Raw genomic sequence first — 27,056 nt, 5'->3', positions numbered from 1 at the left:
GGTACTTACCCTGACATTACCCAAGTAAAAATTACCCAGCTGTGTAAATGAGTAAATAATTGTTGTAAGTAGCTTAACGGTGTAAGTCACTCTAGAGAGAAGTGTCAACTAAATGAAGCAATGTGGTATAAAGCAAAGGTGAGATGCAGCAGGCTCACCTTCTTGTAGGAAAGCTCTGTGTTATTGGCGCTGGAGCAGGACACCCAGCCCTTGGACTTGTCGCGGGCCTCGCAGAGCAGGTTCTGGACCAGGCCATCCATGTGGGTCTGGTAAGAGCCATCATCTTGCTCCCGCTGCTTGCACAGCTCCTCGAGCGTGGGGGCCTGCAACTCAGCCTCCATGTATGAATTCCGCGACTGTGTCACCATCTCATGGGGGATCTGAGGTTCCAAAGCACACACACCCTGGTAAGGCGAGGTGAGGTGTCCCTTTACATAGTTTGCATTTATGAATGTGCATGCCACCCCATCCAATTGCTGCATAAATGTAAGATGTGTCCTGGGTAAAGTGATGATTCCCCCTCTCCAGAGGCTCCACATTCAGGCGCCATGTCTCACCTCAAAGAGCCGATTGCACTCTGTGATCATGTGGGCCAGCCCCTGGGTTGCTGCAAGGTTCTCCTTCAGGTCCTTTTGATCCGGCCTCCCTGTGGCATATTTCTTCTGCATGGCTCTGCAGGTTAGGGGTGTCAGCCAAATTTAACATGGGACACACAATTCAGCAGTCTGCTCATAAACCCGCTAGGGCCCTCCTGCCCACCGGGTGGACATGCTCAGCACTTTGATTCTCTACCCCAGAAAGGAGCCGAAATTTAATTAGTGCCTTAATGACAGACAAGAGCGTGTTTGTACGCAGCAGGATTCCATAAAGCCATGTGTCTGTAAGAAGGAACGCTCCAGTAAAAACCGAGCTTGCGACAGTTATCTGTAGGGCACCACTTCCATGCAACTCCCCTCAGGCTTTTCCTGCCTGCAGAGTGTGGCTTTCAAGGCTTATTTACTGCACAGCACCGTGTCTTTACATCGCACGAGACTACATTTACACTGAACCTGGACATGGCCTCATTAATGGTGTTGAAGCAGATTTAAAATTTACCGGAGCAAATGAGCAGAATTATTTTAGGGTCTTACTTAAAGGTGCAACAGCAGGGCTACTACTAGGATTTAAGCTGAGAACCTACAGCTTCCAAATCCATGCCCCTATCCAACACACCACAAATTGTACTGTGGGGCAACTGCTAGTGCAGTGGTTAGTGCTGCTGCCTTTGGGCCTAGAGGTTGGAGATTTGCCTCCTATCTCCAGCTGTAATAACCTTGAGCAAGTTACTTACCCTAAATTGCTCCAGTAAAATTACCCAGGTACACAAACTGGTAAATAATTGCAAGGAACTTAAAACTGTAAGTTTCTTTGGAGAAAAGCATCAGCTAAATGAGTAATGTAAATTACCCAGCCTCATCTGGGTCAGTGCCAGGATATGGAAGCCTTCCTTCATTTTGGCATCTGAAGGAACAACTTTCATAACCTTAATGATATTTCAGGCAAAACTCTTATGCGATTGATCCCTTAATGAAGACTAAAACAAAAACCGACATACACCTGTAGCATAGCAGATGGTTGGGAAACTTTGCAGTGAACTATCTACAGGTACACCACGCAAGAAAATCAAGCTTTTGCATCAAACATGAAAAAACAATATCGCCGCCAAAAGGCTGCAGGCCAAGACACGGTGTCACACCTGGGTGACAGGTTCTCCTTCTTGAGGATGTTGAGGTGGAAGAGGGATGGTGCCAGACACACAGCGATGTTCATGGGTGTCATCTGGTTCTCCTCCACGGACGAGGTGACATCGCTCAAGAAGCACAGGAGAGTCTGCAGCACCTCCCGGTTCTCGTCTGACATCAGCATGATGGCCGCCTGCACGGCCTGCAGCCGCTGCTCCTTGGGTACGTCTGTGGTGGGGGGTAGAGGGTGAGCGTTAAAGAAGGAAGCGTGGATGAAGAACGTGGAGTCACGTGAGTATAGAAGTGGAAAGAAATGCAGACATGTATGACCAGTGGCAGCACAGTAAGTGGTAAGCAGACACATCCTGATCAAAGCAACGCGGCTTCAACGTCACACTGCCGGCACTTTGCTTACGGCGAGGATGGTGTGGACTTCACTCTGGGGAGCACTGGCATAAAGGCCAAAAGAGGAACACGAGGAATCGAAGGCAAAGTGTTGAATGACTGTGGGTAATGAGGCTCAACTGAGTTTCTACGTGTTAGAAGAAGACGTTTCCCAGCACTTGGCCACGGTTCATGTCTTCCTGCACATCTGGAGCGAAAAGTCACACTTCAACTAATGTGTTTGTGTGAGACTCTGCATACATTCAAGCTTGTGTTCTCGTTCAGTCTACAAGTTTATGGCTCCGAGTTTGTGTATGTAAAAAAGTGCATTTGCGCATCTATGCAAGTAACCCTGTTCTTGTGTAACAGCAGTGTCTCATTTCAGTGTCAATGTTGTACATTCATCAGTGCTCGTGTGTGTATCCGTGCGCGTCTCTTTATGCGCATCTGTGCCGCCACGCGGACGTGTCCGTCAGAGTGCCGAATGGGAGTTTCTGCGAGGGCTCGTACACTGGTAGATGTGCAGGAAGGTCTCTCCCAGTTTGGTGGTGAGCAGCGGTTCGGGCAGGTCCCTGAAGAACTGCTTCACCATGTCTGCGACGTCGTACGCTGACTGGTCCTCGTAGTTCACATTTTCTGGAGAGTTCTCGTTCATCTGCCGTAGCGCCTGGATACGGGACTTCACCCCTGACTTGCGGAAGAGCCCCACCTGGAGGACACATTCGAAAGGGAGCGTCAGTTCGGCAAGGTTTCACGAGCCCTGTTTCCATGGTGTTTCCAGAACTTTCCACGCTTTTACTTACGTTGAACAGTGGTGCAGTAACATGAAAGCGTACACACATGTGCCAGCAGAAACCTAGAAGTACAAGTGTTCCTCACCTGGTCCAAACATTGGCTCCTCAGGTACTGCAGGGCCTGCTGCAGGCCGAGAGGCAGGGGCTGTCCGAAACGCTGCACGTGGACGATGAGTGGGACACCAAACACATTTTTGTCCTTGTAGTCTGGTACCTTCATCCTCTTCATAAACTTTGGCACTGACCTGTGGTGAGAAACAGCCAGCAAAAGTGCTTCAGTTTGTGGTGAGCTCACATAATCACAGAGACAAGAAACGAGTTAACCACCTGGAAAGACTCAAAGAGAACAGACGTGGGCACATGCTTGCATGGAAACACACACACACAGTGCTGTACAGGCAGCAGCAGACAGATAGCAGCCAAGCTGTCTTTTGGAGTTGACTGCTTCTTGAAAGCGATGGGTAACTCGGAATGTGTGCCATGAGATAAAGGAGATAAAGAAATGGAGAATTTTGACTCCGTCTCCTTGGCCTCCGAGCACCTGCCTTTAAAATCTCCACACAAAATGCCTTCGGCATGGAGCATACCATGACTAAAAGAACAGCGAACCTTACTATCACAACACAAAATCACAGAACAAGACAACAAAAAACTGGATTCCAGAAACCAGATACTAGGAAAAAAAAGCTTTTATCTCAACCAAAGATGATCAAACCATTTCTGTATGTTTCTGAAGGATGATATTTTATGTTGCCCTCAGAGGAAACGGGTAGGCATTCCGTTTCATTCTCCCGCTGTAGCAGCTTCACCTCCTGCTGCCGTGACTCACCACGTCCAGCCATGCTTGTTCGTCATGGAGTACTTCTCCATGATAGCGGTGAGACGCAGCAAGGAGAACTTCTGGAGCAGGCTAAGCTGGCCGGCTGACTGGTTTGTGATCTGCAGTGAGGCCACCGAGCGGCTCAGACGATTGGAGATGTGGAAGCTGGGCCAGCGCAACCTGAAGACACAGAACATGCTTCTGCTAGAGTGAGATCTCCAACTGACTGTAGTGGGCTACCAATCGAGTGTCTACTAAAACTGAACACATACTTGTATGATTTATACACTATCTGTTGACTTCTGCACAACCTTATGTGAAGACATGCACAAAGGATGCTGGGCGTGAACCTCACCGATTAGGTCTTGTGAGAGAAGCGCCAACTCCCGAGTCCCGCCTCTCCCGCATCCCTGAGCAGTCAGTGTCATTGATTGATACTCTGTCCTTGTCCCTGTCACTGGGGGTTGTCTGTCCCTCCTGCACGGAGCTCCCGTCAAAGTCCAGCACAACGGGGGCCGCGGGCCTAGCAGCCTGGCCAGCGCCATCCCCATCAGGAAGCACGTTCCGGGACCAGTGATCCACCAACTGCTGCAGGCCACTCACGTGCTGCAGGATGTCATCCAGGTGGGGAAAAAGGTCCTCCTTCTCCAGGTCGATGAGGTCCCCAGTGCTGGCGTACAGGTGGGACCCAGGCACATTATCGTACACACTGACACGACTGCCCCGCCCACAGCAATGGTTGACTCGGTGTGGCTCGCAGGCACCAGGCTGGTGCTGCAACTCCACGGCAATGCCGTTGACCGAGGCACCGTGGGTGGGAGACAAGCTCTCAATGGAGAGAGCCTTGGGGAAAGTACCTGGCTTGTGGTCCTTGGGGATGTGCACCACCAAGTCCTCATAGGAGCGGAACTCATTCCTGCGGTTCTGCTCGGCCACCTTCTTCAGCTGGGCATCGCTGAAGATGTCTACATCCTCCAAATACACGCCGCTGCGCTTGTCCGAGGACTGGCAGAGCCAGCGGTCTGTCAGGCTGGGTGTGCTAATGCCGCTGCCATCTGACTGGCTACCACCATCGCTGCTAGAATGAGAGGCCAGGCCCTGGCGAGGTGGCAGTGGCACCGGCATTTCCTGAGGACACAGTTCCCCGTTGATGATGTCCACGCAATGCATTGCCTTTAGCGCCTGAGGCTCTTGCTGTAGGACAGGTCCGCTGATGAGTGGTGGCCTGCGTTCTGATCCTCCGGTACCCCGCGTGCGCAGTAGTTCCATGCGCCGCAGGAAGTCTTTAGCCCGTGCACGCCCGTGCCGGCTACCCTGGACCGGCAGCGAGCCGTACAGTGGGACGTCGCGGGGCAGCGAGGGGCTCAGTGATGTGGAATCAGGCATGGCAGCGGTGTCGGAGCAGGTGTGCTGTGAGCTGTTGGAGGGCCCGCTGCCCCCGCTGCCCCCGCTGCCCTCGCTGTGCAGGGACGAGTCCTCAGGCTCGCTCAAGTCAGTCAGCACACTCTCGCTGCTGGTGGTGTTCCTCAGGACTAGGTTGGCTGGGCTCGGACCCTCCACACCGCCCAGGATACCGTCAATATCCTGTAGCCTGGACCATCGACGGCTGCTCCACTCAAAGGTCCATCTATCGCTGATCGCAAACAAGTCGTCCTCATCAGAGTCTTCGCTCTAGGTAGAAGAGTAAAGGCACTCATTTCTAGAACAATATTTACTCATTTCTACACAGTTTATAACTCCTCATGTGGTTGCTTCTTATTATGGTTCAGCATGTCTTTGTGATTAAATACCTGCACATATGAACACAATACCTTGGTAGAGTTAAACTGAACAATCTTTGCTGAATTCACATTTTTTAAGTTTTTTTTGCATTCTGTAACTGGATTTTTTTAACCAACAAACAAAGCCTATTCTGAATAAAGCATGACACATTTATTTAGCAGACACTTTTCTCCAAAGCAACTTTCAATGAACTCTATGTAGTGCTATGAGCCCACACACCTTATTCACCAAGGTGACTTTAGTGTATCTAGCAGTGTAAGTATATCCATACATTCATGGAACACACTACCTCTGTCACTCATACACTACGGGAGTATTTGGATTGTGGGAGGAAACCCACACAGACACAGGAAGAACATGCAAACTCCACAAAGACTGAGCAGGGATCAAACCCATGTCCTCTCGCACCACCGAGGCACTGTGATACAGCAGCACTACTCGCTGTGCCACTGAGCTGCCCACATAAACCCCAGAACAATGGACTCCGAGTGGATCTCCTCCTCTGATTTTTGTTTGTGGTATAGGTGTTTTGTTAATTTGACCTGTTATAGTATAATTAATCTCTGTAGTTTGAATACTACAGAAGAGTCATTGACCACCGCCCACAGGTTCGAACTACAGGAGAGTTTAAACATACGCAAATAAGGAAGGTGACGTTAGCATTACTGCTGGTTCTGGACAAACTGATCTGGTGTTTCAAATCACAGGAAAGAAGTACACAAAATTAAGGCTCACCTTCATATCAGACAAATGATGTCACAGCAGTCCTTAAAGACTGCACTGAAAATTAGTCTACATGTGCGACTATACGTCAGACCTGAATGAAGCTTTGGCGACAAACCCCTCACAGCTGTGAAATCCACCCTCACCAGCACTAGTACACATGGCTAACCAGTAGGATGCAGGTCACACAGGAGAGGAAATATTTTCTGAGCAACATAGAATGACGAAACTGTGAATAGGCAGTCCCCGGATTATGAACGAGTTCCGTGTCCTCAGTCTGTCTTTAAGTCGGATTTGTACATAAGTCGGAACAGTTAGGTATGGCGGGTATCTAATGTCAGTTTGTCAAATGTTTGTCTTAGTATATCGTGTACCTTTCTATGCATAAAAAACACTTTGGATACACTAAAACGTCCTTAATATAACAATAAAAGACTAATAATAATAATAATAATAATAATAATAATAAGAATGATAAATGTAACTACAGTATTTATAATACAGAGAGACATAGAAAGAGATAATACTAAATGTTACTACTGTGATGAAGAACAGAGGACATGGAGGAGGACCCAAGTGCAGGATCGTTTATTCAGAATCAAAGGACTAGATGCGTTCTCATGGTCAGGGAAGGGCAAATAGTTGGTCGATTGGCAAACTGAACAGAGGCGAGGATCCAAAATCGTGGTGGAGGGATAAGGCAGGCGGTCATTATCAAAGAGAGGTCGAACGGGACTGGGGAAGGATGAGGGACGGGACTTGGAAGGGCAAAGCGAGGTAGGTTTGAGAACGCAGAGGGGGGGTTGTCTCGAGTGAGATTCCGCAACTGAGAAGAAGTATCTTTTATAGGTGAGTGCTAAGACTGAAGCTGCTGGTTGAGGTGCGGGGCGTGGTCGTGACAACGACAGTATTTATAATGGAGAATGCAAGAGAGAGAGAAAGAGTATGTGTGTGCAAAGCATTAAAGAAACTTTAATGTTCACTTTTCCAGTGTTTGTTGCCGTTTCACCTTTTTTCGATTGCTTTATCATTTCCACTTTAGTTTCAATCGTGATCGTTTTCCATTTCTTGGATGCACCACCATCACTTGCATCACATTTACACTTTGGTGCCATGGTTAGCAGGTTATAAACACAAAAATTAAAGCCAAATACAGGAACACACAAGACACTGTTAACAGCAATGTGGTCTGAGTGAAAAGAAGGAAGTCTGTCCTACCTCGGGCTCACGCGCCCACGAGCCGACAAACAGCTGTAGACGCGCAATGTTTTCATGTGCGTCGCACAGTAGAGCCAATTTGTCATTAGAACCATTGTATGTAATTTGAATTTTTAATAGGCTTAAATATGAAGTTTTCATTTGATTGTTAGTTAAGGGTGACAAAAAAAAAATCAATTTCCGGTCAGTAAGGGGGTGGTTGTAACTACGGGTTGTACGTAAATCGAGCGTTCTTACTGCCTGATCGTGAATTCTTGCCAATGTCCTCAAATATCCCTAAACGCAAGGTGAAAGGCAGAATGCAAACAGATAAAAGGGAAGAGTCACTGTGTTTTCACAGTTCAGACAAAATTCACAAGTGATGTCACCGAGCTGCAAGGTTGATTCGAGAATATCATCTTTCGAGAAAACCTAGCAAATTCCTGCTACCTAATTGGGCCAGCAGTGGCAAGGGCATGGAAATGTGACACTTACACAAACTTTCATAAAAAACGTGTCTCAAACACCATCTGCCTGGTTAAAGACACGCAACATTCCTTGGGTTTAGCTGTGTCTCAAGCATTTAAACCTGATATTCCGTTGTGTTTAGTCCTGGAAATCCACAGTCAATCGGAAATTTAAACTGAAGCGGAATTACTAATCTCCTTTTACAGGAACGCAAAAAAAGTACAAGTTCCGGCACACAAGCTCAAAACAATAAGGAACCGTATATAAAACAAATGTTCAAAGGACATTAATAACGCTACAGTAATGGGGGGGAATACAAAAGACATTTACGCTACAAAATAACTGCACCTACCTTCTTTTTGGGAAGGTTCACATCAAGTTTCATAGAGGCACACTTATTCAAGGTGTTGAGTCTCCTGGAAGGTAAAGAATTAAATATCAGCTTCATGACAGCGTGGCCTCCCTTCCTTTACAGATCCCCTGGGAGCTGACCAAGTCAGCCACCGAGACACCCCACCCCCACACGCCAGGCACTCCGGTCCCATCCAGGCCCAATATAGGCTGACTCTGCTCCAGAGAGCCCCAAACCTAATTAAGCCTAATAATTGGCTGGGTTGGTCCAGCAGATAACTGGCTATGAGTGGGAGAGGCATCAGCAACAGTCCTGAGTAATTTACTGAGGGCCGTTCACATGGAGCTGCCATCTCCCACTGACCGAACGCTGTGTGCACTTATAACACACTAACCACCTGACATCATTCTTCCCTTCGGCAAGTCTGCACTCCATTTCGTCTAGGATCCAAGGGGGATTTTTTATAATATGGGGTGGGCGGGCATCTGTTTAGACACACAAACAAGCTCACAGAGCACAAATTAAGGGTAGCTCTGTAAGTTGCGACATATTCCAGCCAGCATCGCCTTACAAACAATTCCACTTTAAAACATTTCCCAGGCATACCTTTCTGATTAAACTGAGTCTGTTTAAGATGCTGGTCTCCATTAAAGTCCCATAAAAGCCCCCAGAATAACAATGAAGCCTCACTTTGGTTCCCATAAAACAGCGTCATGGGAGCTGGTACAGGGAGATCATAGACTTGTGGGAGTGCTGGCACTGTACTGTGATTGTGGAAAATGTGCTGCAAATACCATGTATGTGAATGAGAGAGACAGAACAATACCAAACTGGAGAAAATTGGTGACATTAGGCTTTAATTACACAGGAGGAAACCACAAACTGACAGAAGAGGATTCGACGGCATCAAAGCTTTTCTAGTGCCGCATTTTATTTATACAGTATAAATTACTGTATATGTTATATGCACTAGTTTCTTGTGTTAGACTCTTTCAAACCATCACAGCTTGCAGTTTTTACAGATGAAGCATTCATTTAGCATTTCAGAGTAACACTAATTTATTTAGCTGACACTTTTTGAGCTCCAAGGTGATGACTATAGCCAGTCTCTTACCTGTTACCCCAATCAAGTACACTTCACAACAGTACAACGCCAAGACCCCCTGGACTCAGGCAGCAGCGGTGTGATTATGGACTTTACGTTGTGAATCGCTGTGGTTCTGTTACTTTAGACAGGTTGAGCCAAATAGCCAACTAATAAATAAATCGCCCTGGCAGGGTAAGGCAGTGTGGAAAAGCTACTGTCAGCACAGTGAAGGTGAGCCCACGACACAGCCCCAGCAGGTTTGGCTGGGGACTCAAGTGAGGGACATTCGGAATGAGCCAGGGCTAACAGTACAGGGAGTGGAGCACAGCGGCACAACGGGCTTGGCTGGGTCCTGGTCTCCGGTGGGTCTGGGGTTTGAGTCCCGCTTGGGGTGCCTTGCGACGGGCTGGTGTCCCATCCGGGGTGTGTCCCCTCCCCCTCCAGCTTTACAACCTGTGCTGCCAGGTTAGGCTCCGGCTCGCCGTGACCCTCCTTAGGACAAGCGGTTTCAGATAATGTGTGTGTGTGTAACAGTACAGGAGCAGGGCCTCACAGAAGATGCTGCAATTGTCTCTGCATGGAGCAAGGTTGGAATTTAGATGAGGTGTATGAGGACTGATGGGAGTCACACATTCTCATCACTCCACCCCCATTTTTCCTCCTCCCGTCATCTCCATAGTGATCGGCAAAGTGTTGTTTTTGGTTTCTCTGATGTGAATGTCAACTCAATGCCTTGCCGTTGAAGAAGGGGGAGAAAAAGGGGCGCATCAAATAAAGACACAGAGAACAGTGTACGTTTTCTGCATGAGGGGATTTTTTTATGTGCCCAGGATATGGGGCGGCTCCGGAGTCCGACCCAGCACTGGGGGGGGTCCATTCCCACAGCACCAAGGCCGCTGCCCTCGCCAGAACTGGGCTGTAAAGGCAACGAGTAAGGAAGCGGCCAGATCCATTCTCCTACAACAGGGGTCGTGCCCTCAGTTAACACAGGCATGCACTGCATACGATGAGAGGAGAAGAAACACTTTCATTTAGGGGGAGATGAACATGCTTACATACTGTGGAAGCACTGTTAACAAAATTAAAACTTTAAAAAGGTTTAAGAGTAAAAGGCAGATGCAGCCTTCACTTTAAAGGGAGAGAGGGAAAACAGCACTCTTTCTTCCTACCATGTTAGCACCCTCTGGCATTCTACATCCACCACCTGCACAGGGACACATTCATCTCGAAAAATTAAAGAACCAAATTCTCTATGTCCACATGCCCTCAGAGGTCCCAACGGCTTGCAATCTGCATCAAAGCTATATGAGACACTCTAAACACTAGTTCTGTTGAACAACTCAGCATTAGTTCTGTTGAAAAGCACATTTTGGCACCTACGACATGTAGCCTTCAAATGGTGAAACCCCTTCAAAGGGCAGTTTCCTTACCGGCAAAGAGGCTCCACAAGGTCTTTGTCCAGGAAGTCATGGTCCCTTTTCACAGATGAAATATCTACGGGGAACTGGGAATCTGAAGGAGGAGACAATGGAACTGGTCAGAGTGTGCAACCGTTATGCCTAAAAACTAACCTCAGTTCCACAAGAGTTCATTACATTCAGTTGGTTAACATCTCTGTTGGACATCAAAGGTGAAAAACCATCTATAATTAAGACAGATCACAGTCATACCTTTTAAAATATTCCATTACTGCAATCTGGCCAGGCTACTACATGCTGGCAGAGAACCAGGAAACTTGGTGCAAAGACAAATGACGTGAGTGTGAGAATTTGCTCACGTTTCTAGGCCCTGAAAACATTTGTGGACTGTGAAGGCCTTAGTAAGAGGAGACCTTTAAAAGTGGCTCCATGCTCACCAGTCATGACTAGGAATAAGCAGCAGGACTCCAAGATGAATGCCTCTTTGATCACTGACCTCAATAACCTATTTCATCGCCCCTAGTTCTAGAAGGTGCATGCCACACTGTCCTTCAAAACCACAGAGCAACTCAAATGTGTGTCACTCAACCAGGCATGCAGTTCATCCTTCAGAAAGAACTTCACATCCTACCACATAGCTGGCTGTGGGCGTACCCACACTTAAACGCAGGGGTCACGGAAAAGCCTGAAAGATGCAAATTTTTCCTTATCAAAGCAAAGTGATTTCATCTGCACTCCTCTGAGAAGAAAGTCCAGGCACTCAACACTGACACCGAAGCCTTCCACTAAAGAGCTCAACGTGTTCCGAATGTTGAATATGTTCCACGAGGGACGATGATGGACCTCCTCAGGCCTGTAGCAACAACACACAGACCTCAGGAGAATGGTGAGGTCTAGATCTCCTTTACAGCTACCCACAAGCTCTGCTGGAGAGCTGCCCGCAACGCTCACACTTCAAACGGTCCAGCAGAGGAGCCGCCGGGGGGGCTTCATCAGGAGAGTGGGCCCAGGGCAGCTGGGTTTTCTCTTGTCTATGATAACGGAGGCTTTTTTTCCCATGACCTCCTCCTCTTTTACTGCGCAGTTCGTGTTTGTGTAGTAACTGTACCCTGGAAATATCCAGATCTCCATCTGCCTGAGATGGCTCCCTCTTGCTCCCCTGGCCTACAAGCACCTGGAGTACAGCTGTGAAAATTAAGGTTGTTCTCTATAGTGGGCTGGTTCATTCTGCCAACCAGAAATGGGGAGCCACACAAAAAAAGTTTTGTTTTAGGTTGCTATATGGTACTGATAGGCTGACAGCTACACAGAATTCATTAACAATTACTGTAGACATTATCAACCCCAACAGAAATCAGAGTTCATGTGGAAAGAAGTGCCAACCATAAAAATAGGTATAATATTACATTCGGTGCCCATCTGCACAACTACAGGCTCCCGCTCTACTCTGGTCATTGCTGGTGCTGAAGAGAGGATGAGTGTGTGTCAGAGCTTCTTACCTTCATACAGCTGGGCGTATTGAGGAAAGCCAGCTGCTCGTAGCCAGTCACATGCCTCCTTTGCTTCAATCTCTGAAACACAAGAAGGCAGCAGAGGGTTTGTCACTAGCTGGAAAGCACACATTACACGGAGATCATCACCACCATCAGAAGCGCAACATTTACAGACATCCCATGTCGACTGACGCTCAGCATGGAAACATTCTGGTGAAGACTCAAAACTTCCAGCTCAAGCAGTCCACACATTCAAACATGGATGTGGAAGTCCTTAATGTCAATTGTGGTGCATGCTAACCCAGGACCGAGGAACTGGACAGCTCAGCCTTGCACCGCTCTGTTTTACACCGTGTTTCCAGCAAGCCTGACTCGTAGAGCTGGAGCTGACCTCCTGCTCAGGGTTGCACCACCAAGCACACTTGAGCTGCCATCAGCGTTTGAAGAATACCCTCTCCTGGCTCTGCTCTGTCTCATCGGGGTGTGGGGGACTCTTGGTGGGGGCCTGGGCCAGGAGGCACTTCTCCCTTAAGGCTTATGACTGCAGTGTGACTGAGTGTGATGTGCTGGACAGGATACTGGGTACCTCCACACAGAGAACACACAATGCAGCACAAACACACACCATGCAAACACACTATTTACATATTCTCACACACTTCCAGCAAAAGTGAAACAACGGCACTCCCTCGCCACACTTCTGGCTTTGCAACAAGTGCTGCAGTCACTGATATTATGACACGTGAGCCTGTCTGACGTCAGAGCGGAACAACCCAGCAGACAGAGCAGAGTTCCCACAACTCCTCACAACGAGAGAATTATCCCTAACGATGTGAAAAGTCATTTGCTCACGTCACATCTGACAAAGGCTCTCATTTTTAAAAGCGGCCCACTCGTGCAACCGTTTCATTGTGGAGGAACTGCACTGGTTGTGAACTTTTTTAAGCAACCGGAATTCCCAGACAACAGATTCGGGAGCTGTGGAGATCACGTTTTTCTGGATGGAAAGATTTGCAAACGCGTTTTTCAAAATAATTACCGCATTCCCGGCTACCAGTAAATGTTCCCAGCACGGTGGAAACGCTCCCAAGTGGCTGTAATCTGCCAGTCTTAAATAAAACATTACATAAAGGTATTGAGAATATATCTCCAGAGACACAATGTTCTGCTGCTGTTGTGTAAAAGTGTTGCTGTGCAGGAATTAAAAACCACCAGCGAGAGACAGTGTTCCCTGGTTCCTGTCTAACCATCTACCCGTGCAGCATACTGAGCTGCTCTGGAATCCAAGCAGAATGTTCCTGAAACACACGGAAAACTGAACAAATCTACGACAGCGGAACGTAGCCTTTAACATTCTCAAAATATTCTTATAACCAGAAGTGTTGCCGTTGTTATTATTTGACCATTCAGCCTGGGGTACGACAGCAGATTCCCTCCGGGCTCTTCAGGTGATGTTCAAGTACACTTTGCGTCCTACCACCTTCCTGTGGTAACACACAAAAATGAATATTGTTGAAAAATACCTGACCCACAGTCACAAAAGCATTTTTGATTTTGAAACCTCCACGTCGCAACTCTTCCCCCCAATACCGACAGTGCCCCAGGAGGCCCAGCTCCAGGAGCTCCAGGCCCGGTCCCACCTCCTCTGCAACTCCAGGATCAGTTTGCTGTAGTTCAACACCAAAGTGTAGGGCAGGGTTATGTATGTGCCTCCGCCCCACTTGACAAAAGCACCTGTCATAGACCTCAAGCAGGCCCCTCCATCCCATCACGCAACCCGCCATCACTCACACCAGGGAGCAGAAATGTCAGTCAGGACGTGTAGTCATCTGCGTGACCTTTCTCAGTAAACCAAATGACGCTCACCCCTGTCCACAAGTCATAGCCTCACCCTACCTGTGTTTCGCAGTGAACCGAATAACTGAAAAAACCACAAACACAGTTATGGTAACAGGTCCTCTTTCAGTCATCTGTGATGATTTCTGCCTTGCTCTGGGTGCAATAGAACTCATGCTCTCACCTGAACTCCACAGCTGGATCTTCTGAGGCTCACTGAAGGGCTGAAGTGCCTCAACCCTAAACTGGGCTCTTGTGGGAACCATACCAGCTCTCCAGTGCTGCCCTGTGGCTGCATGCAGAGTGGGAGGAGGGACCTGTGCAGCGTTCACAACCCGACCCTGGAGACTCCATATGCAAGATATTTTCTCAGGGAACCTCTTGGACAGGAACTGGGCTTGGCTTGGTGCCATTAAGGGAACTCACTAGATTATGGGTGGGACTCTCATATTTGAACTGGGCGCAGGGTTGGATTTCAGCATCACAAAAGGGGGTGAAATGAGGCACGGCCTGGGAACAGCACCCAGAGTCCCCGGTGACAGAGCCACCGGAGGGGCTGCACCTTGCCTCTGTTCTTTACAATCGCACTTATGTAAAAGCTCAGGGGGTGGAGAGGGGCGTATTTCGTTATGCAACACGAACAACATTCCGGAGGCAAATCAACCGCCTGCCCCCTGGCTCATTGGAATGGCATGGGGGTCTAGTAGAGGCATGTCCTGCCAGCAGCCTGTCACGCGGGTTCCATACCCTGGGGGGAAATTGCCAAACGCGAGCTGGACTCCACTCAGAGCGGTCACAGACCACCAAGAGCTCAACCGCCAGGATCCCAACACACAACAGGCTTTTAACCCAGCCACAGTGTCTACTGATGAGCAAACAAACATCTTTGCGAAATGCTCCATATGCTGCACTAACATACCATGCAAGATCCAGAACACCGCAAATATTAATGAGAATTATGGCTCCACCACAACTTTGCAATTAAGCGATGGGAAGCAAATTATCTACATATTTTCCCGCCATTACATGAGCACAGAAAATCTTTTGAGGTACCTCCCCCCCCATTAAAGTATTGTATTTTTTTCTGAGATGTGCATCACTTTGAAGAAAACAGAAAAGCGCCTGCTAAACGAGTAAATGTAAATGTAAAACAGGGTTTCAGCTTCACTGTGCGCACGTGTCCACATGAGCTTTTATCAGAGTAAAAGTTGTGCTACTCACTTGGGAGCCTCATCGTTCCAATGTGTTTTACCCCAGATCTCCTCTGTATCGCAGCTACGTTTCCACACAGCTTGTTGTACCACCATGCCGACTACAAGGGGGGCGGCTACTCAGCCCCGCCGGCCACTGGCTGCTCGCGCTCAGTCCACTTCCCCCACATCCCACTTCCTCTCCCTTCCCTTCTTCTTATTTTCACAAAATTGACCTCTGTTTCTCCCAATCTCAGTGCCACGTCATCATGGCCTCCCACTGGCCCCACTCTGCCACCAGTCTCAGCTCTCTGGCATTTACAGCACAGCATAAATCATGTTCTGAAGGCGTGCGATGGCGAGTGTTCACAATATGGGAATTTACGCCCATTTTGTCTGTCATTCAAAAGCCGTCATTTAGCCCCAGACTGCATCTTTCAGTTTCCCAGAGACAGATGTCACATTTACCACAGTCTTAATTCTCGGAGAGCAGACTGTACTATGTGTCATACTATGAGGGCTGTCCTTGCTCTCCTGGGCACCCTGGTATCAGAGGCCTTAGACAAACTTCTAGATGTTTCTTCAGCAAGATACGGAACTAACCAAAAGAAAAAAAAAAAAGACTGCTGGGATGGGGAAAAAAAATGACACAGACCATAGTAGGCAGTCATCGATGGTGAGTCACGCCATCCGCTTTCCCGGCTGCTTTGTCTGCTTTCTTTGAAACGGGCCACATCCGACAGGGACTACTGGAGACAACCGGTGTGGTGGAGGCTTCAAAGTCACTCAGTGGAGACAGAGGGAAAAGGTCGTACTGAACAATCATTGGCCTTCTGGGCAATGTGAGCCCAAAAAAAAGGTTAAATATTCAACATTCCCTGCCCTGTGCACTCGGTCTTCAGTCCCAATGGCCTCTAGGGAACCTCAAGACCTTTAGTATAAATTCCAACAGAATTCGGTTCTTAAAATGGTTTCTTTGGTCGCTTTGCTTTTTAAACCTTCTTTATTCCTGATTCTTTCATGTCTTCTATGCTCCAGAGGCAAACCTACAAAGGGAGCTATATTGCATAAAACAAAACCGTTGAAAAGAGTTTGATACACTTTACACAAAGGGATGCTTCGTAAATTTTGAGAAACTGAAGGAGGTTTAAACTCTGGTGAGGTTAGGTTGTTTAATCTGTACCACCATAACGTAGTTTATGGATCATGAAACACATGACTGAAGAAACTGCTATGCTTGTTGGTCTACCGGTTGAGAACGGTCACATCTCTCACGGAACGGCAGTCTTCGCGTGCCAGTACGGCTTGTGAGTGTTGCTTTGAAATCCTCCAGTGGAAGCTGTGTGAGGACTGAATCTAATCCACCGCTCTCCATGGCTGAACAAATAATATTTACTTCAAGGGAGTTTGCTGAAGGAATTTAAAGAGTGTCAATACATTTTTAAAAACCTCTTGACACTCTCTTGAGTCTTGCAAACACTTACTCCGCTCTGACACGTGGCTTGCAGCGCAGGTCTTTTCCAGGAAGAGGCTGGTGAAAACCCCGTACACCAGACTCTACATCACTCTGCTGTTATTCCTGAGCACCAGGACTGTGTCTTTATCGGACGCACGTTCCATTATCGTAACACCTCACAAGAGGGTATGGGGGTAGCGATTTCTCAGAAACTTTCCTGACACCATGAGGGCACAATCCAAATGACAAGAATGTCACAGAAAAGCTTCTCTGGCACTCCCTTTCAGCTCCAGAGGACATGGTCAGAGGTTAACAGTGCAGCCAGAGACCTCCAGGCACTTGGCCCACGGTGATCCTGTCTGCCTCTGCTCTCCACATACCTCTGCTTTGCACGTCCACTCACGGCCTTGTCCCCCCCACCACACTCCTAGTGAGTAACACCTCCATTAAGCCCGTCACATACCGGGAAACGGCAGAAAGAGGACAGAAAGGTGGTATTTTAAACCCTCCAAACATGCCTGCTTGTCCAGCAAGGGGCCTATGTGTGGCAAAGACCCCTGCGAGCGTTCTCTAGGACATCAAAGCTGTGGCCCAAGCTCCTGGCCATAGAGAAAGCTGCTGGCAAAGCAGAAACCTTAATTAATATCCGAGTGCCCGCAAGTCATTTTCCCGGTGCCGTGGGAATGAAGGTCTCCCTTTTTTTCCAGAAGAGGGTTTAATTAATCGAGACCCCAGAATTCTCAACCACCCCTGGTGGGACCATGAATGGATTTCACCAAAACCGGTGCTCAGGGGTGTCGCTTGCTAACCCGCCCACACGGGCTTCACATAACGGCATTCTGTCCAATAGCACATGACAGAAAGCAGTTTGTGTATGTTACCATACATAAAAAAACATTGGTATTACACACTTCTACGGTCTGCCTTTGTTGCAGAGAACATTCAGTGCTTAAATGCAATAGTCTTTTGTGAAGTGTGTTTAATTCAAACATTTATATGGAGACAGATGAGCTATTTGGAACTAAGACTAGTCATTTTCAGTTTCCAAACGCATTTATTGATGATGATGAGCTCATAGGGCTGTTAAATCCCATACTTTGATATACACTGGAGCCTAAATGTATCCTCAAAAGCAGGTGGCAGGGAAAACTTCTAAGTGAAAGACTCTGGAGATCGAAAGCATGACTGGATTTGTGGTCCCTACGGTTCAAAGATGGACCACCGCTAAGGGGTTGAACAAGTAAGCCAGCAAGCCAGAAGAAGCTTGTGGACTGTCAGTGTGTAGACTGTGTGTAGCCTGTCCATTGCTAGCTTCTGGGTGCTCATCTGCCACCAGTACACTGCCCACTTTTACCAGGTTGACCAGGAAAGTTAATTTATGCCCAGGAAGGATGAGTAGACACTGATATTTGGACCCTGAGACGTTTTTCTGTTTTTCATGCATGCAATTAATGCATAAATTGTACTTTTGCTGAGATGTACGTCGCTTTGAACAAAAGCGTCTGCTAAATGAATAAATGTAAATGTCATGTCCTTGGCTAAAAGTTTTGTTGTTTTCCTCTCCTCGGTCGCAAGTTGGCTTAAGTACTGTTTGTAAACTGTTGTTTTTCTCTCTTGGTTATCTTTCATCACTTCTTTGTTGCTAATACTCAACTGTTCAGCACTCGGCATCAATATATTCATAGGAGACCAACATAAAAACAAACGTCATCAGACAGGTTGCAGTCCAGCACCAGCAGAGTAAAAGATTCACCGATGCACTGTTGCTGAAGTTACAATTCTTGGACGGCGTCAGTAAAAACATCAAACCGTACAAAAAGCGTAAAGATTTCACTTTTTGTAAGTCGCTCTGAATGAAAGCCTCAGCTAATCATCAAAAGAGCATAATTTGCCGGATGCTTTTCTTCACCTACTTAGTGCTCTCTCCGCTCAACACAGCACTTTCAAGTGGCAACTTTAATTTCTTTAATATAGGGATGTATGTGCAGACTGTGAACCACAGAGTGAATATTTCCACTTTTCCCTTTGTCGTCCCACTTTTATTATGGTGAGGATGTTGCTGCACCCTTATTCTGTTTGAAAGCTAACAGCTGTTCTTGTTTGTGTAAATAAACATAGCTTATTCTATAAAGCCAGGAAGTAATACCCAAGGTGATATTACAGCCTGCACACAAAAATGGCCCATTACAGTGTACTTTAGCTCGGTTCTTTGGCTACACTGTTATTCTTCTACAAGAAAACACTAGAACATCACTACAGTCCAGCATATCAATGGCTTACAGGCAAATGGGTGTCAATAACAAAGGAAACACATATACACTGTCGTGGTGTTCCCCCGGCACGGTTGCGTCGGACCCAAGTGCGGAGCACAGGAAGCTAGGTCATGGGGCGGTTCGGTAGACGTTGACAAAAAACAGGCAAAGGGTAACCGATGTGCAAACAGAATCCAAAGGGGCAAATCCAAGAACCGTAATCCAAGAAACAGGCGAGTGATCAGGCAAACCAGTGAGTGGGAGACGAGGAGCGAGAAGCAAGACAAGGAGCGCGAGTGATCAATAAGGCTGAACAAGGTTCCGCACCGTGCTGTGTTTCGTATCCCCTTCTTATACCTGCATTTAACGAGTCATAGCAGGTGTTTCCTGTTGCGCCGCCATGGGGGGCGTGACATACACACACTGTCTGAAACCGCTTGTCCCGAGCGGGGTCGCGGCGAGCGGGACAAGCCTAACCCGGCAACACAGGGCACAAGGCCACAAGGCCACAGGGGAAGGGGACACACCCAGGACAGGACGCCAGTGCGCCGCAAGGCACCCCCAGCGGGACTCGAACCCCAGACCCACCAGAGAGCAGGCCCTACCCAAACCCACTGCACCACCACATCCCCTCACAAAGGAAACCTACTCCACAATCTTTAAAACACAACCTAACTGCTAAATCCTTCGCTTCTGTTTCCCTTTATTTTAAACCAAATTCTTTGCACAAAAAAAGAAAAGAAGACTTGTGGTAGACACTGCAGAGAACTTCTCAGGGTTGGGCAACTTGTGAACACAATGTATGAGACATGTCCGCTCCGCTGCACATGCAAAAGCAGAGTCTGTGATGTCGAAAGTGAGTTCTCTCCTCTTTCTCATGCGGTCTGTAATCGAACGGGACAGTAAAAGTTGTGGTCACGTTTGCAACCATCTCAAACACGCCACATTGTGTGCTTTCCGCCTCCAAACAGACACTACACACCATGGTTACTGTTGTTAAAAGGACATCAGACGCTATGGTTACAGGCCCCAAACAAGAAACAAGCAACATGGTTAATGACCGCAAGACATATTGCTATACTGCCAGCTCTTCAGGGCTGTCCCCCTCGGCGTTATCAACCCTTCTACAGGCATCGCTCACTAACCCTCTGGCCCTCAGCACTCAGAGCAACAGCTACGGTCAGCCAGAGACCTACAGGGCTGTGGATGGACTCGGACAAAAGGCTCTCTCCTCCAGCTGCCTCACCTCAGCTGATGGGGGCTGAAGGCTCAGTGTGTGCACTCGAGGAGGTGTGTGTATCTGCTCGCTCTGCCGAGGTGGACGCCTAAGAACTGTGCGATTTGCTAAGACTAAAGCAATTTAATTCCTACATTTAAGACAGCAAAACGGCCCCGTGTCTATATTCCTGCAGGCCCTCACTGTAGTCAGTGGAACACATATCTTGGGAGATATTACGGTTTAAAAAAGACTACAGAAAACTGGTTACATTTAATGTTTTAAAGACTTGCTGCAGGAATTTAAACTGTCATCACTCACACTAATACATCTTAGTCAAACTGTTTAAGGTTGAGGATGTCTCTGGTCAGAGCAAACTGCATTTTCCAAAAAAGAGGAATATTTAGATAAATGGAAAAGGCAGTGGAAACTCCCTTCAGAAGAGGACCGTGCTCAGACTTCAAGTCCTAAACAACACGTCGCAACAAAGCATTACCCGACGTGACCAGCACCGTTTTTCTCCCACGCGGAAATTACACCTTCTCCTCCTTCCCACACTACACTCCTGGGATTTCTACACGCTCCCAACCCTCTCAGAAAGCTGGCGCTCGCAGGCCTCGCATCAGACAGTTTCCTAAACAGAGCCGATTTCCTCGGAGTGTGAGATGATGCGGTGCAGCTGACGTGTGGCGGGCGCTGGCCTCGCATCTAGCTGGGATCCCTCTGTGGGTGTGAGCCAACTTGATCATTTGCTGCAACGGCGCTCAGACTCACCGGGGTCACCTGTGGACCCACCAGGAAACTCGGACCGCCACACAAGCGGGTGCGGCCCAGGGGCGGGATCCTGCTTACGGGTGCCTTCCTCACACGCCAACGACCCGTGTACACACACACACCTCGTGACACACCTCTGTGCTGTCCACAAGTGACACGTCAGCCATCTTACACCCCAACTCGGCCCTCCTAGTGAAGGGGCTCTGTCTGCACTGGTATCAGCGAGAGGGCCAGCAACCCCCACATCCTCACGAGCGCTGTCCCACGGCCAGAGGCTCTCCAGCACTGGAATCAATCAGCAGGGCTCTCAGCGTAATACATACAACCCCCCCATGCCCCCTCTAAGCCGCCGTGCACCAGATAAACACTTCCAGACCTTGGAGCTCAGCCATTTTCCCACACATGTTAAAGTGTTTTGACATCCATCTTGGAGGCATGCGTCAGCTCTAGCTTTTGGACACATCAGCTTGGGCTTTTGGGAGACAGTTATTTCCTTTTTAGTGTAAGCACATCTTGCTGTCAGCTCCTCGGCTGCTTCTGCAACCAGACTCTGAAGCTCCCAGAGCTGTTGCTCTGGAAAGGGGACACAGCTCATTATTTCTCCCATGTAAAAGAGCAAAAAATGTCAGCAGAGGATTACAGGAGATCCTAGCGAAACATCTGGAGCTGTGGACTCAGTCAATGCCATGACGAGCTGAGCAACCTCTAGTTCGAAACCATTACAAGTAGGTGCAGATTTCACAGCAAGTCCTCCTTTGGTGTGAGAAAGTTGTTCTTAAGCATTAACGCTGCTACAGAAAGCACCGCACAAGCGTGGTGGGAGCGTTTACTGTACCTCTGGGCATCGGTGCCCTGCTGAGAGTGTGTCAACGTGCTTCTGACGCCGTGTGGCCAGGGTCTTCCGGAAGGGCTGTGCCGGAGCTGCACCTCCGTGAAGTCAACAGAGTCAGCCCGTCTGTCCCTAGCTCCCTCCCCTCCTTCCTCCTGCTCCCTCTTCCTCTCTTCTCCTGTGTTCTCTTTCTTCTCCTTTATATCTGTGAGACTGTGGCTCCTCACCTCGCCCTCATACCCTGCCCCTCTGCCTTGTTCACTCACTCGCTCCCTGCTTTATCACCCAGTACCAATATTTGCCTCTCTACTCTCCCCATCTCTTGCTCTCACCCTACTCTCTCTTCATCCATTCCTCTCTCACCTGTGTACGTGTCTCTCTCACTGCACCTCTCTTGAGTCCACACTCCAGTCTGCGTTCTCTCAGTTGTCCCTGCGTACTCAGGTCCCTCCTCCAGCTCCTCTTGCTGCTCCTCCTCCTACAGCGATGCAGCGAGAACTAAAGCCCAGCTGCGCTGTGTACAGTACCCCTTGTCCGCCCACTTCAACGAAGCTCAGGGCCCTTGTTCTGTAGGAATGTGCACGTGCTCCCAGAGCCGCTTCTCTGTGATAATGTACCCCCCCCCCCCACCCCCAATGGCCTTACACTGAAATTCTGCACTGGTGCATCTTTCTGGGGCGGAGAGGTGTGTGAGCATCACTGAATGTGGATGTCACATGGGACTGGGTAATTCTGAACTGGGCTTTTTTTTATTAAAGGTGGCTCTTGGGGTGTATTAGAAACAAGTTAAAGTTAAAGGGAGTGTAGAGGCAGCTTCGGTCGCACGTCGGTGTGTTCCAGGTGGAGAGGGAAAGAGACACACTGCCACCCACTGCTGGATTGCCAGCTCTTTGTTGGCTCGTGAGGTCTCCTGAAGGATTGTTCAGGGAGTGGGAAACACGATGTTGCACTACACTGCAATGAGGTGTGTAAGTGTGTAGGTGTGTATATACACTGCATTTACGAACACCTCATTGCTCTTTTTACTGCACATGCATGTTCCTGTGTAAGTGTGTAAAGGCACGCGTGACGTAGCCTGCGTTCGGGAGAACAGGGTAGAGAAAAGGTCAGTTTCGCTCAAATGTCTGTACTGCACAGCTAATATTACCAGAAATGGCTGATTCTGAAAAGCCTGGGCGTGCACCTGAACTCTGAGTCCAACAGAGTCCAAAACACCAGGTGAAGATCAGCCCAAAAACAGTCAAGATATTTTCCTGAGAAATGACACCTTTCACGCCCTTTGGTTTGGACAGCTTTCTTTCGTCACGCGAGCCAAACGGTACGCACTTCCATATAGAGGCTTATGGGATAGTCGCGATGCGGTGCCATTCTCCAGAAGATGAGTGTGATGAAGAGGAGCCTGGTTAGCGATAAACGACACAGTCTCTTTCCTCCAGCAGAGGGCCCCAAAGAGCCAGCAAGATGGACACAGCTCTGCTACATTGACGCACATCTCGGCAATCAGAACATATTCAGTGCGCTGTGAAAATGTACATTGATTAAAAAGGCATACATGTGGAGCAAAATACACACACACACACACACACACACACACACACACACACACACACACTTTCTGAACCGCTTGTCCCATATGGGGTCGCAGGGAACCGGAGCCTAACCCGGCAACTCAGGGCGTAAGGGGCACACCCAGGACGGGACGCCAGTCCCTCGCAAGGCATCCCAAGTGGGACTTGAACCCCAGACCCACTGCAGAGCAGGACCTGGTCCAACCCACTGCGCCATCACACCCCCTGGAGCAACACAGTGGCTCGTTCAAAGAAACAATCACGAACTATGACACTGCACTTTTAAAATAAACCTTTGTACAGGCAAAAACATTCCACTGCAGCACTGAGGAGCTCTGAACGAAATCTGGCCACTTGGACACGGTGGTCACCCAGCAGGCTAATGGAACACTTAATCAATAACGTCAATCTCCTTCATTCCATCCTCTAACCTACGACCAAAGGGGGCTCTCTTTGAATGACTTTTTAACGTACGAAATGCCTACCGCTTTACCCAGCAGCCTTTGCTGATGGCTACGACACTGCTGTAGAGATGTGTTCTGTTCATCGTGGCCACAGAGGTCAAAGTACCCAAAACACTCCTCCCCCAAGATCACCGCCCACGCACAACACGGTCGCAGAAACAGCACCGAGCCTTTGCTAACGCCGCTGCCCTGCTTTGCTCCCGTGTGTAGGAGTGTGTTCAAAAAGCAGACACTCAAGACGGTCCGATCTTGATTTGCGTTTCCGTGGTTCACACCTCCTGTTCCTCTATCAGCGAGGTGAAGGAAACAGCCGGATGGCAACTTCTGACAATGGCCCCTGTGGGCACACAGAGTTCCTCTTCCCACTTTGGTTAATGTGTCACATGGCCATCGCCACTGCAGAGGAGCAGGCTCTCCACACACGCAGGCATCTTATCAATGATAAGCCAGACATGAGGCGACTCGCGCCAGCTCTGCCGTCTGCCTGATGCTGATCCCAACACGCGACAGATAGCCAGAGTGTCCACAGGTATAACACTGATGATGGCCCCTTATGACTGAGATGACCGTACGGTACTGTAACGTGGGACCGCTCGCTCCACATAGTCAACCTTCTGTACTGGGCGGTGCCAAGTTACACATCTAATTTATAAGCCCTGAGCGATGGCCACGTGGCCTGACCTGCCTGAGAGCTCTTTAAATTTACAGAAGCAGGAGCTTAGCATGGCTCCTGCGGCCAAAAATGAACAGCCACGTGTACCGCGGCTCCCCGCAGCAAGACAAGCGGGATCCTCCATTAGCCACCTAAATTCCAGTCAAGAGAACAGTCACAAAGCAGTAGCGGAAAGCGCACTCCTCCGGGTCGTCCGAACACGGACCGTTGTTTTCCACCGTGTCCTGGCTGAAAGACCCCAGTGGCAGCGCACGGTTCTCAGGGTGAAGGACAAGTCCAAGGAATGTTTCGGCAAGGATGTGCAATCCATTATTCTTTATAACGAACATATGAGGTTCAAACTGCCTACTCTTCATTTATATTTATTTTATAGCAGATTTTTGTAAGCACAAACTTTTTAATAAATAGGTAAGAGTAACTTATAAGTGACGGCTGCCTGTTGATACTTCAACGTCCATTTAGGGTGCTACTGGGAGTTACAGAAGTTTTGCACATTCAAAACATGGCAAAAAGTAAGACAGTTTACATTTATTTCTTCAGCCAATGGTTTTCTCCAATACAAGATACACTGCTAACTACTTACAATAACTTACCCGTTTATACAGCACGATAAGTATTTACGGTGCTCACGAGTACTGCATCAGGAGGTTGGATTTGAATCTCCAACCTCAAAATACAAAGGCAGCACCACCAAGCACTACACTAGCTGGCTCACCGTGTCACTCTGCATGTCAAGAACCAAGATACTTTGACTTAGGGCCGAGCCACCATGGGGTTAATATGAGTCCATCTGTGGCTTGGATCAGCACAGGTCCTCATTTTCTCTGAGAAAGGATGGTCTCTCTCTGCCTCACACTCCAAACCCATCACCTGGCTGACAGCCCCCCTGTGGGGCGGTCCGCTCCCGCTCTAATGGGACAGCTCTGGTCGTGCTGATGAGAAGCGGATGGGGCGGAGCTGACCTTCAGCTCATCGTCATTCGGCCTCTCACGGGGACCGAACCTCTCTCCAGCCCCGAGCCTGGGTTCCACAAGCTTGCCGTAACCTGTTCACGGGCCCCAGGGAAAATGAACGCACTGCTGCACCTGTCACAAGACACACTACTCTACAGTTTAGTACCAAAGCGAGCTGATTTCTGACACACGTCTCCCTGATCTTCTAACTGCTCCATAAATGTGCATCACACCGTCATATTTCATATTTCATGACTCAATTCTACAGGCAGCTACTGGCATAATGTGTGCTGGTAACAACAGTGGTACTGGACAAACTAATTGTGGTTTGACAATCGTGTGTCTTTATCCCTCTTAGTCTGGTGTGAAATTCACGTTTATTTAGTTGTACGTCACTTTGGGGAAAAAAATGTGTTTACTCAAAGTGTAAATGTAAACATGCTGCAATAATACATAACTGTACCCTGTTACAAATTGTACAATATAACACCCACACACAAACACATGTGTGCGCACGCACTCACCGCTACACACACAGCGAAGCCTGTCGGCGTTAAATAGAGCCGTCCACATCCAGCCACGTCGCCGGGACACAATCCGGGACCAGAAAGCATTCACTTAAACATTTCTCTTCCGATCTCCATGGAAACGGCTATCTGAGCACAGTCGGGGACACCGTGCTTCCGAACGCAGTCGGTGCCAGCTGACGGTGCGTCACTGTGGAAATCTGCGGACACAGCAGGGCAGGTCAAAGGCCAACGGTAACGCCACAGCGAAGGACTGTTACCACTTACTACCCGTTACACTTTCAGACATAGGAACCATGACACGTCTCACGTAGACTGTAGTAGTCTGACATTTTTATGGTTAACAATGGCAATTACTTACTGTAGCAATTCAAGATAAGGGCTGTGCTCGGCAACAGGCCAGCCGCAGAGCTGATCCTTGAATTTGAACCTGGAACCAGTTTGCTTCACTAAGAAGTATTTAATAGCAGTTCGCAATCTGTATGTCACAATAAAAACAAACTCAGCCAAATGACCTCTGTGTTTGGAGTCAAGAATCAAGAGAGGCTTTATTGTCATTTCAACCATATACAACAGTACACTGTGAAACAAAACAACGTTCCTCCAGGACCAAGTTAGCGACACAAACTGCACAGACTACATAAAGTGCAGATGTGCAAGACTTGGAGATCTCTTTAAGAGGCAGGACTGCATAGATGTGGGACAGAAGGATGGACAACAAGTGGAAAGCGCAGAAATAGCAGTGAGAGGCATCACGGGAATCATGAGAGCTCCAGCAGTGGTCCTGGACGAAAGGGCGCTCGCAGTGTCAGGTCTGTACACTGTCTCCTCCTTAGGGACTGCCTGACTAACTCAGACCCAGTGACCCTTCCGCCAACGCCTGGAACGCGGTCGCTGGAAAACTGGCTCAGACTGCTTCCATCACGCACTCTGGTCGTGGCCTAGAGGACACACTGACAGTCTGACCCGCAGTTCATGTGGAGAACCGAGGTGGAAAAACACAAGGTGAAAGCCAACAGGTTCTGTACACATGAAAACAAACTGCTGCCGAAGAGATCCTTTTCTGGGTGGTAAGAAGG

The 27,056-nt window shown here is 48.5% G+C and overlaps 1 protein-coding gene across 5 annotated transcripts in view; it reads right to left on the bottom strand.

The window, feature by feature from the left end:
- stard13b (StAR related lipid transfer domain containing 13b) overlaps positions 1 to 27,056 on the bottom strand; it is an 85,503-nt gene that overhangs the window by 2,392 nt on the left and 56,055 nt on the right. For 4 of the 5 annotated variants that reach the window (XM_018764518.2, XM_029255331.1, XM_029255330.1 and 1 more), the window contains 10 exons: positions 12,246 to 12,317; positions 10,759 to 10,840; positions 8,242 to 8,305; positions 4,075 to 5,390; positions 3,729 to 3,899; positions 2,985 to 3,144; positions 2,616 to 2,814; positions 1,736 to 1,949; positions 558 to 672; positions 159 to 380 (listed from right to left, as the gene is read on the bottom strand). In XM_018764518.2, the coding sequence (XP_018620034.2) occupies positions 159 to 380; positions 558 to 672; positions 1,736 to 1,949; positions 2,616 to 2,814; positions 2,985 to 3,144; positions 3,729 to 3,899; positions 4,075 to 5,390; positions 8,242 to 8,305; positions 10,759 to 10,840; positions 12,246 to 12,317 (2,615 nt within the window). Of the gene's footprint in view, positions 1 to 158; positions 381 to 557; positions 673 to 1,735; positions 1,950 to 2,615; positions 2,815 to 2,984; positions 3,145 to 3,728; positions 3,900 to 4,074; positions 5,391 to 8,241; positions 8,306 to 10,758; positions 10,841 to 12,245; positions 12,318 to 21,798; positions 22,350 to 27,056 lie in introns of those variants that run through there. The other variant, XM_018764542.2, reaches the window with a different exon arrangement.

Source organism: Scleropages formosus, chromosome 10 (assembly GCF_900964775.1).
Source record: "Scleropages formosus chromosome 10, fSclFor1.1, whole genome shotgun sequence".
In the NCBI taxonomy this organism is placed as follows: Eukaryota; Metazoa; Chordata; class Actinopteri; order Osteoglossiformes; family Osteoglossidae; genus Scleropages; species Scleropages formosus.
The sequence above is the reverse complement of the archived record's forward strand: the minus strand, read 5'-3'. Positions and strand labels throughout refer to the sequence as shown.